This window comes from Centruroides vittatus, unplaced genomic scaffold (assembly GCF_030686945.1).
Source record: "Centruroides vittatus isolate TY-2023 unplaced genomic scaffold, ASM3068694v2 contig_150, whole genome shotgun sequence".
Lineage (NCBI taxonomy): Eukaryota > Metazoa > Arthropoda > Arachnida > Scorpiones > Buthidae > Centruroides > Centruroides vittatus.
Genome location: NW_027120928.1, coordinates 1908870 through 1924746, shown reverse-complemented (window position 1 = coordinate 1924746; position 15877 = coordinate 1908870). Strand labels below are relative to the sequence as shown.

General features: G+C 29.9%; 1 protein-coding gene across 1 annotated transcript in view; it reads right to left on the bottom strand.

The window, feature by feature from the left end:
• The window catches only part of LOC136968632 (serine/threonine-protein kinase 40-like), a 16559-nt gene extending 682 nt beyond the window's left edge, over nucleotides 1–15877 (bottom strand). The window contains exons 1-8 of the mRNA XM_067262633.1: nucleotides 15713–15877; nucleotides 14165–14317; nucleotides 13101–13186; nucleotides 11449–11583; nucleotides 8190–8420; nucleotides 731–899; nucleotides 519–663; nucleotides 62–181 (exon numbers count right to left, since the gene is read on the bottom strand). Coding sequence (XP_067118734.1) covers nucleotides 62–181; nucleotides 519–663; nucleotides 731–899; nucleotides 8190–8420; nucleotides 11449–11583; nucleotides 13101–13186; nucleotides 14165–14276 — 998 coding nt within the window. The 5' untranslated portion in view covers nucleotides 14277–14317; nucleotides 15713–15877. The remainder of the gene's footprint in view (nucleotides 1–61; nucleotides 182–518; nucleotides 664–730; nucleotides 900–8189; nucleotides 8421–11448; nucleotides 11584–13100; nucleotides 13187–14164; nucleotides 14318–15712) is intronic.

The following is a 15877-nucleotide window of genomic DNA, read 5'->3' as shown; positions in this document are numbered from 1 at the left end:
TATTTTAAGACGTTATTTTAGAGTTTAATTAAGTCGACCGCAAAAGTCGACGCTTAATTACCATTGACAGCAAATGGAATGTACGGAGTCCAAAACTTGTTCGGCCGTCAGACGTTTATTCGCTTCCAAAACTAACAGATTTTTTATGAGCGTTACGGTGTTTTCCGAAACACGAGCCTCGCTACAAATTTTTAAAAATTTGTAGTATTATAAAAAGTATTTAATACTATCTCATATATTGCTTCAAAATCATAATAAATACACAATATATTATTTTACATTTATATATTTTTTCTAACAGCAAGTAAATTCAGCTATATTTTTGTGTGTATAATTCTAATGCTGTGTGTAGCACAAGAAAATCATTTATACGGTATCATCTCATTTTGTGCATTTAGAAACAAGCAAAAAATATAACAACTTGCATATATTATTAGTTATATATTGCAAAATTATGGGATAGAATCCCTAATATACATGTATTAAAAAATTAAATGGTTACAACGAAGCAAAAATACCTAGGAATTTCATATTCAGCTGCCTTAATTTTCCTGAACAATTCTTGAGGAACAGAATCGTAAAAAGGAAACTGTCCGTATAACATGGTAAACAACACGACTCCCACCGCCCACATGTCGCTCGGTTTTCCTAAATACGGTTTACCTGAAAGCAAATAGAGTTATTTTCAATCTACTCTACCTTTTATACGTCGCCAAACGTCGCTACTCACCGCTCAATACGTCGGGACTTATGTACGCGGGACTACCTCGTTGATCTTTCAATAAATCGTTTTCATTAAGAAGGTGCTTTCCCAAACAGAAATTTGTAATGACGATGCGACGAGTCTTTTTGTTCAATACCATATTACCCAATTTCAAATCTCGGTGCACTATATTTCGCTTTTAAAATATTAATTTTATTATTAATTTTCATCCACATACAATACAGAAATAAATTATTAAAACATTTTAATATCGTCTACTTAAAATTATAGCATATTCTCAAATTACATTTATTTATTTCTATGAAAAATTCGTACGCGTAATAATCCGTTGGTATTTTCTGAACATTGTGTCAAAAATTATACACGTAGACTCTAAGCAGTTGCTTTTTAAATAAAGAATTTAAGTGGTTAACTTTTATATATATATACGGTAGACCCCCCTATAACACGGAACGTATCTACCGTGTTATAGGGGAATCTACCGTAACGTAGCTCGAGAACGACAAGAAATTGCTAGCATTTGAACGTAACGAATCCAGGAAATAAAAATAAAATAAAACCTTTTTCTCATAATTTTTCTAAATATTAAATATTTACATCTCTTTTATATGATCTCTCTCAGCTGACCAACAATGAATCTCATGCCATAAAATCACAAAGTCCATATTATATCTGAACATGGATCCCCCTTGTAGTATTTATTAGGTGAGTGCTTTATCATTTACCATCCAGTCAACATCTTTGAAAGAACATATTTCTTGTAAATAAAATAATACAGTACTATTAAGTAAGTCTACTTTATAATTTTTTTGGCACAACTATTTTGTCATATTCTAAAATCATCACATTAAAAATATATACATTCAGTTCTGTTTTTACACAATTTGTTTTGATCTAATACATTTACTTTTTTTAAAAATCTCCATTTGAATTCTAAGAAAATATATTCATACTTAGAGCAATTTTCTAGAGAAACAAGTGCATTTTAAAAATTTTTTTACAATTCACATTTAAAGCTGCTACACTTGCTCTAATAAAGGAATATTTAGCTGGTTTTTTTTTTAACAATTTATTTGAATGCGTATAGTGACAAAGCTGTTTTTCACCTAGACACGTCCAAAGCGAGCAAACGACAATGGAGTCTCTTTTATACGAAATGGATTGTCGTGGGATAATGTTGGAATGAAACTTATTGTGAGAGTGAAGTAAGCAATCAGAAAAAAATTTGATTTGCAGTTTGACAATTTGTCTATATGACTGCATTTCTTGGGATTTCTTTCAATACAGAATAGTTTTTCTATGTCATTTGGTGTTTAATTGAAAAAGTCAAATAACAGAAAATTTGTGAAAATAATATAATTTTATTATAAATTTATTAAATTTTGCTGATAATAAATCAGAAAAGGGACAATTGTAACTAAAATAGGATACGTTTAATCGTATTTTGTTTTTACGGTATAGAACCGATCTTGATTTTTCCGTACGGACGGAATCTTTTTTGCTCGGACTTTTCGGGAACGTATCTACCGCGTATAAACGGAACCGGACGTACGTACAAATTCTTAAAGTTTCGAGTAGTTTTCCGTATACGGTAGAGCGTCGTTTATCCGAAAGCCGATCGACCGATCGACCAAACCGTCTGTTAACCGAAAGCTTTCCGGTCGGACTGTGTCGTGCTTAATCGAACGTTTCGAAGTTAATCTAGTATCGGAAAGTATAATTTGTTTGTACAAAATAAAGAAATAATTTTTGACGATACAATAGCCACGATTACTATTATAGAAATTTTTGTTAGGCTTAAAATCGATGAAAATTCGATGCGGGATAGGTTAGTATATTTTTTCGTACGTAATCGGTTATCCGAAAAGTAAGTCATCCAAACGACCCTAGTCCCCGATCGATTCGGATAAACGACGCTCTACCGTATTTATGAAAATTATATTTTATAATGATTTAAAAAATTATTATTCCTGCATTATTTAATTTAGATATAATACACTCTTGCTTATTATCCAAACTAAGTTTTGTACAGGATTGTTTGGATTAGCAAGGATATACATTAAGAAAAGTCAGTCAAAAAAGATTACAAAATACTAATATATATATATTAAAAATTTATACAATACTTCATAAACAATTTTTAAAATTCATTTTTTACGGGGGGTGCTCCGATCGTCACGGAGACTGGTGAGTTTTCGATTACACCCGGTTTCGTCGGAAAATATTTTACCCAGTTCGTTTTTCCTGTTTTTTCCACTATGTCGATTCTAAAATTGACTCAATTATTACTACTAATGTCTGAAATCGAGTTTAACCCAGGTCCTCTTCAAAAAACTCCAATGAAAAGAGGAAGACCTCCAACAATTCGAGCTACGCAGTCTTCGTCCAATACAAAGTCGGCCAAAGGTGAAAGCAACTCGATTACCGAATATACTCGACCACGAAGAGTAGAATCGACCACTTCGGTAAGTGAATACAGTAGAGCATCGATTATCCAACTTAATTGGAGACTGAGGTTGGTCGGATAACCGAAAAGTATGGAAAAATACATTATTAGTATAGTGTATTAGGCCTGGTTTAAATACTAGCCTCCCTTTCATGGTCGAGCCAGTGCTGCCAGCTAAAACATGCAAAAATTTAACAAAAATAATATTAAAGTAACCAAGACATAACCAAATATTGTAGCGCCACATCACTAACGGACATTTGAATTTGCCGACCAGAACGCGGTCGGTTACTCGGGGGTCGGATAATCGATGCTCCACTGTACTTTACTTCAAATTCTTCATTTGCAACTTCAAATATGGAACTATCGGACTCGTCGACTGCACTTCTCTGGATGAAGATAGTCGATCCGATTACTTCTAGTAACGAAAAAATTGAAAACCAATTTTCTCTAATCCGCAATGAAATAATTACTATTCGTATAGAAATTAGCGACTTTACCGATCGACTCCGTTCTACGAGAGATAGAAATGACAAATTCGAATCCGAGCTTACAAAATTAAGAAACGAGAACGAGTTGCTTCAATTTAAGATTGATGCACTGCATAATAAATTAAACAATAATAATTTAATAATATATGATTACTCGAAAACATTTGCTGACAGGAATGAAGAAGACTTATTGAATTTCTTGAATCATTCACTAAATATTCCATGCAAAATGGATGAAGAAATAAAATTCATTCATAATATTCCTAATTCTAAGATTAATATCAAATGCTTAACTTTAAAATCTGATCAATTGCGAAATCAAATCATGATCACCTTCAATAAATTAAAGCAAAATAAATCATTGGGACCATGGCAAAATTTAAACATGTCTGTAGATTTGGTTATTAATTCTCGTAAGAGAAGAAAAGCTTTACTACCTTACTATATCGATCTAAAAAAACGAAATGTACAGGTTAAATTACGAGACAATTTTCTTCTAATTAAACAGAAAAAAGTAACTTACAGCTTCTCGACAAATCAACTGGTAAATGCAGAGGATTTTTTAGAATATACGACTTAAATAATTCCAATAATTATCAATCTTCGACAACACTCGATAATGAAACCGATTGCAATAAAAATCAAGAAAAACCTTACCCGAACATAATAAACTGGAATTGTAATGGTTTATTGAAAAAAATTGATAGTATGGAGTTTAAATGTTTATCGAACAATACCGATGTAATGGGACTAACCAAAACCTGGATGACTTCCCCACGTGAAGGTTTAAAAAATAAACACGTGGAATATACTGTTATATCAACCGTGGCGCATAAACCGGTCGGCCCGGGTCGCCATACGGTGGTTTAAGCTTGCTCGTCAAGAAAAATACAAGAGTATTTAAGAATTTACAAAAACTTGATAACTGATGCAGTCTTAATCCAAATTACCAATCCAGACTTAGTTTTTGATAAACAAATTAATAGCCATTATACTAGTTTATATCCCTCCAGACCAGCTTCAGATTTTAAAAGACATCTTTAAACTCGTTGAACAATGGAAAATTATTACCCCTTACGTTATAATAATAGGAGATTTAAATGCGAGAATAGCCCAAAAAATGGACACGGAATGCAAGGGACCAAACTTATTAATTCAAAATACTCGTAAATCAAAAGATAAGATAAAAACATAACAAATTAGGACTGCAATTACTTGAATATATGGATCAACTACAACTTTATATACTGAATGGCAGAATTAAAAATGATTACCCGTCTGAATTTACTTGTCTGACCAACTCTGGCTGTTCAACAATAGATCTAATCATATGTTCAGAACTAATTATAGACTTATGTATGCAGATCCAAGTATTGAATTATGATCTCTCCGATCATTTTCCAATAAAAATGACTATTCAAGTAGCAAAAAATCAACTACATAAGAATGAATCAATATCTCATCAAATAACCAATTATAACTATCAACAATACCAACTTTCGATTAGCAACAGAATTAAACATTTACTGAATTATGCTCCAACAGAGGAATTAGAAAAATATTTTCAATTTGAATCAGTAATAAAAGAATTTATTCATACACGTAACTCAAAGTATAATATATCACATAAATTCAAGAAGCCATGGTATGATTTGGACTGCTACAAGCTCAAAATTCAAAAGAATAAAGCTTTAAAACAATTTAGAATAAGTTATTCGGAAGAATCTTTCAAGCAATATAAACAACTAAAAATATCATATTTCAATCTACTAAAAGCAAAAAAATTAAACTACAGTAGAGCATCGATTATCCGACTCAATTGGGGACTGGGGTTGGTCGAATAACTGAAAAGTCGGATAACCGAAAAGTATGAAAAAATACATTATTAGTATAGTGTATTAGGCCTGGTTTAAATACTAGCCCCCTTTCATGGTCGAGCCAGTGCTGCCAGCTAAAACATTCAAAAATTTAACAAAAATAATATTAAAGTAGCCAAGACAATAACCAAATATTGTAGCGCCACATCACTAGCGGACATTTGAATTTGCCGACTAGAATGCGGTCGGTTAACCGATGAGTCGGATAATCGATGCTCTACTGTATTTTTAAAGCCTACGACAACGAATGCTAGCAAACAAAAATAATCTACTTTTCTGGTCATCAATTCAAAACTTGCATAAAATTCGTCCAGAACGCCAACCAGATATAGACTTTTTAATATGGTTTAACTATTTCGATAGATTTCCGATTAATGAAAATTATCAAATAATTACCAAATAGCCTTAACGAATGATTTTCTCGATTCACCCATTACCTATGATGAACTGGAATACTCCATTGAAAAACTAAAATCATCGCCAGGATTAGATTTAATTACCAACAAATTCATTAAACTCCTACCTCCGTCAGGAAAACAAATGCTACTTGAACTATTTAACTATTTTTACGATTCGTTGACTTACCCATCATCGTGGAACTCCGTTAAGCTACTCGTGATTTACAAAAGAAAAGGAAACAGATTAGCACCAGAGAACTATCGCCCCATCGCACTTCTATCTACTATAAGAAAATGTTTCACATCCATATTAGCAACACGTTTCAAAAATGGACTATAAACCAAAAATTGAACGCGAAATTCCAATAAGCTTTTATCAAATCTAAAAGAATCGAAACGGCTATATTCTTGTTAACTTCCTTAATCCAAATATACTTAAGAAAAAAACAAAGGAAAATTTTTGCCGCATTTGTCAATATTTCTAAGGCCTTTGATTCTATACACGTACCCTCTTTGGTTAAAAAATTAACAATATTTGGAACTGGTAATAAATTCGCAGCGACTATTACGAATCTTTTTTCCTCGTACAAAATCATTATTATTTATGGAAATCGGCGATATCCCGAATTTACTATAAATTGAGGTATTCTTCAAGGTAAACCGTTGTTTCCTTATTTGCTTAATTTTTATATTAATGATATTGATAAACTGTTTCTAAACGATTCGGAAGGCATTTATATATACGGAAGAACGTTTCGTTACATTTTATATGCCGACGACCTGGTTTTATTGGCCCCAACCAAAGTTACTCTACAACATAAGCTTAATAAAATTAATGACTACTTGAACTCTATATTCTTATCGATTAACATCTCCAAATCAAAAAGAGTTATTTTTAGAAACAATATCAAACTTGCAAACCAAGAGAAATCCTTCTACATAAATGATCAACCTTTAGAACTGGTCAATAATATAAAATACTTAGGTACGTTTTTCAACTGAAACGGTAAATTTCAGATGCATTTGAAATATCTTAATGTTAAAATCAATCAACTAATCAATAACATTCTCTATTTGGGTGCTAGTTTAAAAATTACGAATCTAAAACTTCATATGAGAATGTTTAATTCAATGATAATGCCAGCTATTCCGTATGCCAGTCCGATTTGGGCCATTGATTTATTTTATGACTTGGAAAAATTTCATATCATATTCCTACGAAAACTATAAAAACTCCAACGTACTGTTCCTGGATACGCTATACGTGCAGAAACAAACAGATGTCGACTTTTCCCCTTCTTTATGAAAAGACTAATCAAATTCTACTACAGATTATTGAACTCAAAAGATGATAATATTAAATTTCTATTTCACATTATGAATACTCAAATAAATAACAATAATATCAACAAAACAACATGGTGCTATAAATTTATTAAAGTTTTACATTCTTTCGGAGTATCTAGTTCCTTATTTGACAACGATATTGACAATTGTAAAAATGCCTATTCTATGATGATGGACTCTGCATTCTCGCAATCGACGATTAGTGATCAAAATGCTATAATTAATTCAACATATCATCCTTGGTACTTACATATTCTAAGCCTTCCTACTCAATCGAATATTATCACAATGAACACGTCTTTAAATATCAAACATATGCTACTTCAACTGAGACTCAACAAATATTCCTTAATTGTAAACAATACTTATATTGACTTTTCAAGATCGTGTTATTGGTGTAATTCCAACACATTTTCCTCACTTCGTCTTCTCAGAGATTGTACAGCCTTGAAAAACTACCAAAAAAAATTTCAAACTTTGGACTTATTTTCTACAAATAACGAATTAAATTATAGATCCATTTTGGCCAATCTATCTAAAATGACTATGTATAAAATTGCTAATTTTTTTACCCAAATTGTTAACGAATTGAATGTTCATTACACGAATTAATTATATGTTCGAGTAAATTATCATCATCTTTACAATTAACCTAATATTTTGTACAGTGCTTACAATTCTTTGTACTTAATCAATTCCCCCTGTAACAAGGGCTCTTTATTATGAATAAAGACTATTATTATTATTATTTATTAAATTCATTATTTACTTTTTAAAAGTAATCTGAGATTGTTTATGGTTGCAATGTTTACTAAAAAAGTGAACAAAATTAATTAGATTAGCAAGAGTGCATTGTATTTCTAAAATTTTATAAGTTAATTCCTATATTGATATATATTTACTTACTTTATGAAGTGCACAGACAATTCTAACAACATCGTGAAATATTAACATTGCTTCTCTTTCGGGTAATTTCTTTTCTTTAATCACGTAATGCTGCATGTTTACCATATCGGCCGTGCGCGTACCGAAATCGTGAGCGCAGAGACAATCTAGTACCAAACACAGTCGCTTCTTTTTCCTTCCCGTGTAAACAAGTTCACCCGTAGATAATTCTTTCTCTTCCCAAGCTTCGTCCTATAAAATACATAATTGATTGAAAACGTATTATAATAATGCTTTAAACTCGTAACAACTTTAAACCAAAGCAGTTTTGTAAATTAAATTTAATCATTTTAACGGTACTGAAATAATTTAAATTTTAACACAAAACTATTTCAAAATATAAACAATTTATTTATTTAAAACTTCATTATCTAATTATATTTAAACGGTTTGTAGTTTAAAATGAAAAATTTGCTATTGACTGAATTACATCCTCTTTCTACTCCAATATAATGTATTTTCTATGGAGTCAAAAATTAAATTAAAAAAATTTTTAGCTTCCAATAACTTACTTTTGTTAATGCAAACAAAAAAAAATCAAGTTAACATGCTTCAATAATTAAATGTCATTAAAAAAACTTTTTTAAATTATAAAACAACAGGAAATGTCATTATCAATCTTAACTTTTTACAATTTAAAAATTAACTTAAGTAAAAATAGATAACAGTATACAGTATTTCTGTCTTTACTGAAATTATATAACAAGTTTTTAGTATCAATAGAAATTATTTACTTTTGGATTTAACAAATAAAATAGCAATAAGTTTATTCAAATCAGATTCAACTAATTAGAGTATTGAAGAAAAATTATACAGAAAACCTTGCTCCTTAATGCTTAGTATATTTAAATTTAAAATACTATTTTAATTACAGTTGATTGATATAAACATCGCAAACTTTTTCGGGTCTACAGACGTATCTTTGAGGGAACTGTCTGTTAAAAATATGCAAGATTGAATATTATTTAAGTTAAATGTAGATATTTTGTCACATACACTCAAAAAATTTACTATTGTTGCAATAGACAATACAACTTGAGTGGAGAATGTTTTCAATTCTTGTTCAATAACTAAGAATAAATGCAATTACCATTTATTTGTTTTCACATAATTATACTGAAATTGGAAACTTATTTTTTTTTAAATAATCATTAAATGTGACAAATATGTGAATAGTAAATACCATATTTACTCGCATATAAGACGAGATTTTTATTCATTTTTCACTGCTTCGAAAACCTAGGTCGTCCTGTATGTGCAAGCGAAGGATTCTTTGAGTTTTTGAAATAATTTTATGAACTGTATTCGCATTTTTTTACCGGATGCTCACCCTCTGTTGTTTAAAAACAAAAGTATTTTATCTGGGTCGTTTCAATCGATCTTGTGTATTGTCAGGAGTAAAGATAAATAGCAGTTGAATTCCAAAATCACACAGGAGCCCGATATAAGTTTTAATTCATTCGCACGTAAAAACAGATGATTATTTGGAAATCAGAATTCGGAGAAACCCGTAAGCATAATAGACGAAGAGTGGATTCGACTGTTAAGAAGTGGCAAAAAAGGTCCCAGATTGTCCAGCTTCACGCGAACAAATTATGTTGTTAAATTTTACAAGATTTTTTTCCTTAAAGTTTAAAATGCCAATAATTTTTGTGTGGCATTTACATGCATTTGATATTTTATTTGTGATTAAATGAAATAAAATTAGAAATGTATTAATAAATCTAATTTTCTTTATTTTGGTCTTTAAAGTCACACCTCGTCCTATACAAGAGATTGTCTTATACGCGCTTAAATACAGTACATATACGTGTATAATTATTATATAACAATAACTACTATCTCATCCAAAAATAGATCTTATTCTGTGAACTGCATCTCACAAACAATGAGAAATTCTAAACAGCATTCAAACAGAAAATTTTAAACATTTTTGATTTATATTCTATTCCTAACTTGTTCCTCCTTTTTGGTAAATTTATTTGTAATAACAAAAACATATGAACTATTTATTTTATATTTGTTTTGCTCATACTGTATTCTTAACACAAGACAATTTTCAAATTTAACATAAAACAATTTTAAACACCATTAAAATATGTTTCAAACAACTTAATGTTCAAAACAATTGAAAGAATTAATTTTATTACATTTCACGTAATAACTGAAATGAGCCAACTTTTTTTTTATCGAGGTCTTAGGTTTTATTTTTTTGGGGGGGGGAAACAGAATAATAGTTTCATTCTGTTACACAAATAATTTAAATAAATGACACTTTTATCAAATTATAATGTTCTTAGAAAAAATACATATGTTACTTTTGGATTTTGCATTTTATTGTATTCACCTCTGTTTAAAATCCTGTAAGACAACTGGATATTGAGAATTATAATATCGATCCTTTCTCTAGTCAATTTAAAGGTTGTCTTCTATCTTGGGTGCCGTGCCTGCGACCTGCCTAGTTATGGCATTGTATATAAACAGATGGGCTTTTGGACAAGTCACTATTTCATTATTGATTAATTTTGCATCGAAAATGATTTGATATCTTCTAAGTCACTTTTTCTATGCAACATTAGTTAATTGTACATTTTCAGTTGAGAAATAAAAAGTTTTGGGGTATATCAAGCAGTAGCACTTTCTGCCATTTTTGATTTTTAACAGTAAAATCATCTGTGAAAATTAATTATTGTTTATTTTCAGTGTAATCTATGACTTTAATGTTTTATGCATTATAACAATTTTTTTACAATGAATGCATGTGATACATCCAACATTCCTATCATAATAACAGATTTTATACTATTTCTTTTTAGTTCTGTAAGAATAGAACTTATTTCAAATGTGGAATCTTATTGTTTGACTGTTTTCACACATTTTTAGGAAGGCATTACATCTGAAAGACAAGAAATGCTTCTATATATATAATTTTTTTTACCTACTACTATAAATTTCCACATTATTTATTTATTAAACCATTTCCTGCCCTCTATTTAAACATCCTGATTCATAAGAAGGAAAGGAATTTTACGATCTCGAGATTTTTCCATAATTATTCGAAGTTAGGGAAATTCGGTTCGACGTATCTCGATATCAATTCTTCTTACATAAACATATTCTAAGTCCGTATATTCAATTATATGTACCAAATTTTAAAAAAACTTTTATTTAGTTAAGAGCCTATTTAATTAATTCAAGAAGTTTAATAATAATAAAATACTTTGAATAATCCATGATGATGAACAACACCATCTTGATCGTGGAGCAACGATAATAAAGAATATTCCGTATGGAGTAACATTTTACCCTGACGATCATCTTGCGTTTCCTCCGAAGGATTTTGCAATGTCAAAATCTATAAGAAAAAGTTATTACTACTTTAGAAATTATATAATATATTAAGCCAATTAAGTCTGTAACAGAATTGAAAGAGTAAAATATTAATTTAAGATATAATATGTAAATAAATTTAAATTCAACAATATTTAATTTTTACAAAATTTTCTACTTAAGAAAAAAATTAGAAAATGAATTTTAAAAATAATATAAAAAATGTAAGTCATACTAAAAAGCAAATGTAATAGAATCTGATCTAATTTCAATAAAATGAGAGAAATGATTTTTTAACGATAGGAATTAATAGTTTCATTCTGATGCATTTAATCATATAATACATTCAACATTTTCTCTATCCCATAAATAAAAAAAGATGGTATTTTTGAAAGAAAAATTATGAATAGATACCAAAATATGATACATTTTTGAGCATAACCTTGTAAGCTCAGAATAAATCTTTCCTCAATTAGAACTAATCAAAGATTAAAAAGTTAATACTTTTTAGTTTTTTAGAAATATCTTTAAAGAGGAATCTACAAATAAACATTTCATTTTCTGAAGTATATGTCATTACATAGTGATTACAAATTATAAACATTTTAAAAACAATACATACTCTTATATTTTCATATAGAATATTCAAGATTTTATTTTCATAAAAGCTATTTGCATTTTTGAATTTATATTTTCGTAAAAAGTGAATCTAATCAATTTAATTATTTACTCTATGATACGAAGAGTTGTACAGAACAATCTAATGTCATCTAGAAATATGAAAATATATGTACTCTTCTTCCACTTCTTTCTCAGTTAAAGAATTTATTCTTCAGTAATTACAATGATTAAACAAATAAAATAAATTTACAGATCTATGTAAAATTCAATTATTTGATTAACTCACTGAATTTTAAATTGATAAACAACTTCATTTTAGAGAATTAATATTTTTAGTGCAAACAAAGGATATTAGTTTATTGACAAAAATCACCAATTCAGAAAAAGTCATTAAGATGTTTATATTTTAATTAATAATAACAACATTCACAATAATTTAGGAATTTATGAAAATTCTAAATTTCATAAAATTATTTAATCCTAACATCAGTTTAAATCTTAAAAAAGGGGGGTTAGATTTTTTTGAATATCAGATAGAGTAGAAATCATTAAGATGTCTTCAAAAAATGCATTAATTTATTCAAATAAAGTATCAGAAGTGATCTCATCTTCAGAATCCAAATAGAGAATGCACAGATAAGGTATATAATCACATTTAAACTGAATAAAAAAATTATAAACTTAATTTATAAAACTTTTATTCAAATAAACTCGAAAAATAATATTCTTAATAACCACTTGTGTATTTTCTAATTAGTTTGGATTCTAAATATGTTCCCAAAGATACTTAATAAAATATATTGATATACTCCTTGAATAAACTTTGAATTAAATATTATTCATTTAAAAAACACTTTTATATTAATTAAAATGATAATTACAATACTGTAATAAAATAAAATGAAAAATGAATAACATTACTTTGAGAGTGAAAAATTCATCCGTTCCTTCCTTTCTAGCCAAACACTGAACAATACTTCTGACTGGAGAGCTACCAAGTCTCGCACCTATTAAATTTTAAATGACAATTTTTAATATTTAAATACTTTCATAGGAAAAGAAAATTCTCAAATAAAAAACTGTTCAAAATGGAAGCTTTTCACAAACTGAATTTATCACATCTTAGATGTAAAATTTTACAAAAAGCAATCTATCTGTATTGGGCTGCAGTTTGAAAAAATTTTAAACCTATAAATTCCCACCGTCGTCCGTCCATTTTCCTTAATCCCAAGAACGAAGTTAGATAGACAAAAGAAGAGACCAGATACGGAAAATTTAGGAGCAGAAGGCCCCAATTAACCGGAACTATAATTAACTATAATACAAACTTCCGACGCAAACCGGAAGTCGTGTTATTTCGATTCGAGGTGTTAGATAGACGACAAGCACGACTCTATCGTTAAAGGAAAATATAAAGTACGGGGGCAAGCCACTACTAATTTCGGGTGGAGAGCATATACAGAAAGTCCTCTGCTTATGAACTTAATCCGTTCGTAGCGGTCGTTTGCAAGTCGAAAAGTTCGTAACTCGAAAAGACGACGTTTGGTGCAAAAACTCAAATACAACGTTGTTTTTACAGTTATGTAATGTTTAGGCTACTTGAATAACGTTGAATTAAGATTGTTAAAGGGAAGTATAAATTCAAATCAATCACATGTACAGTACCCTATTAAAATTACTCATTTAAAACAACTACAAATGTACATATGTATGTACTGTAAATGTTTTAATGTAAAACTTCAAAAATAAATTTGACTATACATAAAAAATAACCAACTGCACTTTAACCCGTCATCTGTCGGCTTTGTTCGTAAGTAGAGGACTGCCTGTATTTTAAATTAAATATATTAAAAATATGATTAAAAATTGCAGCCCGGCATTAAGACCACGTCACAATAATTTTTGCTCATTTCTAAATATAATACAGAAAATTATCTTTAAAATGATAGTAACCAAATTTAAATTAATTCATCTTTTACTTTTACCTAATAAATATGGTCCAGCAGTCTTTATCACTTTACAATCAACAGGAGTGCCTTCAGAAGGGCAAAAAGTATCTTTTGAAGTCCCTTGATATAAATTTTGCACTTCTTTCATAGTTACAGCTGCCTCATATATATTTTCATAACTATTTTTTTCTGAAATAAATTATATTCACATTTATATTAATATATTATAAAATTTTAATTATCAATTTGTGAAAAGTATATACTACTTCAAGAACTTATAACTCCTACTTTAAATATAGGATATATTAAAATTTTTTAAATACGGTAAACTCTCCGTTATCCGCACAGGGATCGGTAAACAATAGATAAATGTAGTTTCTGTTTGCTTGAAGTTACTATTAAAAACTGGCCTAAATAATACCATTCCCCATACTATACCATATCATAAACTCTTTATTGACTCGATATTAATATTGAAATACAATAATTAATATCAAATTAAGACAAACTTAACACAGTTAAATTGAAAAACGGCTTCGTTAACGTAACGTGCAATTAAAAAGTAACGTATTACGGATTTATAGCGAGAGTAAGCGAATCACTCCGCCACATAATTTGTCGGAAGCACGATTTGTCTATTTGTATAAGGAATACTTTAATAGTAACATTTATACCGTTTACGCGTAATTACTTTAAATAAAGCAATAAAAATTGAATCTACATCTAATCTTTTTTTATTTTAAGACTAAAGGAGTTACATTCCAAAAACAAACGGACCGGCCAGGTACACCCGGCGGGGCTCGGGCTCTTCGGGTAGCACGGAACAAACGAGATCGGGTCGGAAGAGGATGCCAAAAACAACGGTCTCGGCGGCGGGCGGGGTAACTCGACGGAACCCGGGCTAATTCGAATTAGAAAATTCCACCGGCCGGGTCGACTTTGGTCATTTTCTTCGGAGAGAATTCCCCACATCCCCGTTCGTTTATTTTAAGGCAATCTCCAAATTCCGCACCCTACCCGGCGTCACGCCGGCAATCTAGGGTTCCCGGAAGCAGTGCCAAATTTAAATTTCTATATTTAGACTACGGTAAGGAGTTTAGGACAGGTTTAGGGTTCCAGCAACGTCAATTTTTGCCCGTAAGATAAAGCACCGCCGACCAAAATGTAAATTTATCAAGCCAAATACTTACATCACCGCCACAAAAACAAAAAAAAAAAATGCCAGTCAGGTTATAAGAGAACGGGACGGAGAGGCGGCGGCAGCGGGGGACGCGGAAGAATATTCTTGCCAAATTTCGTGCGGATACACGAAACGGTATAAAAGCCTTTACTTAACATACATGCATACTGTACACATTTTGACTTTTATATACATAGAGATACCTCTTGTACTGCATTAATTAAACAGTCGTACTCACATTAAGAAAATTTATTCTAAAACAATATATTGATGTTATTAAATTTTAAATAAAGAGTTATTGAACTAGTTACTGCTTACACGACTTAAAATGATTTACTCCTAAAGATTAGCATTAAAATGTTATTAAAAAGTATGTTTGATGCAGTAAATGATGTGAATCTTACACGCTTTTCTCTAAACGTCGAAGCAAATTGCATACGAAATGCAACACGACGTCGTGTCGAACGTCACAAACCATTTCTTCTTCGTTCGCCCATTTCTTAATTTTAAATTACAACTTCTCATTACATTTGATCACGCACGCAGGAAATCAAATTTTAAAGTCCAGT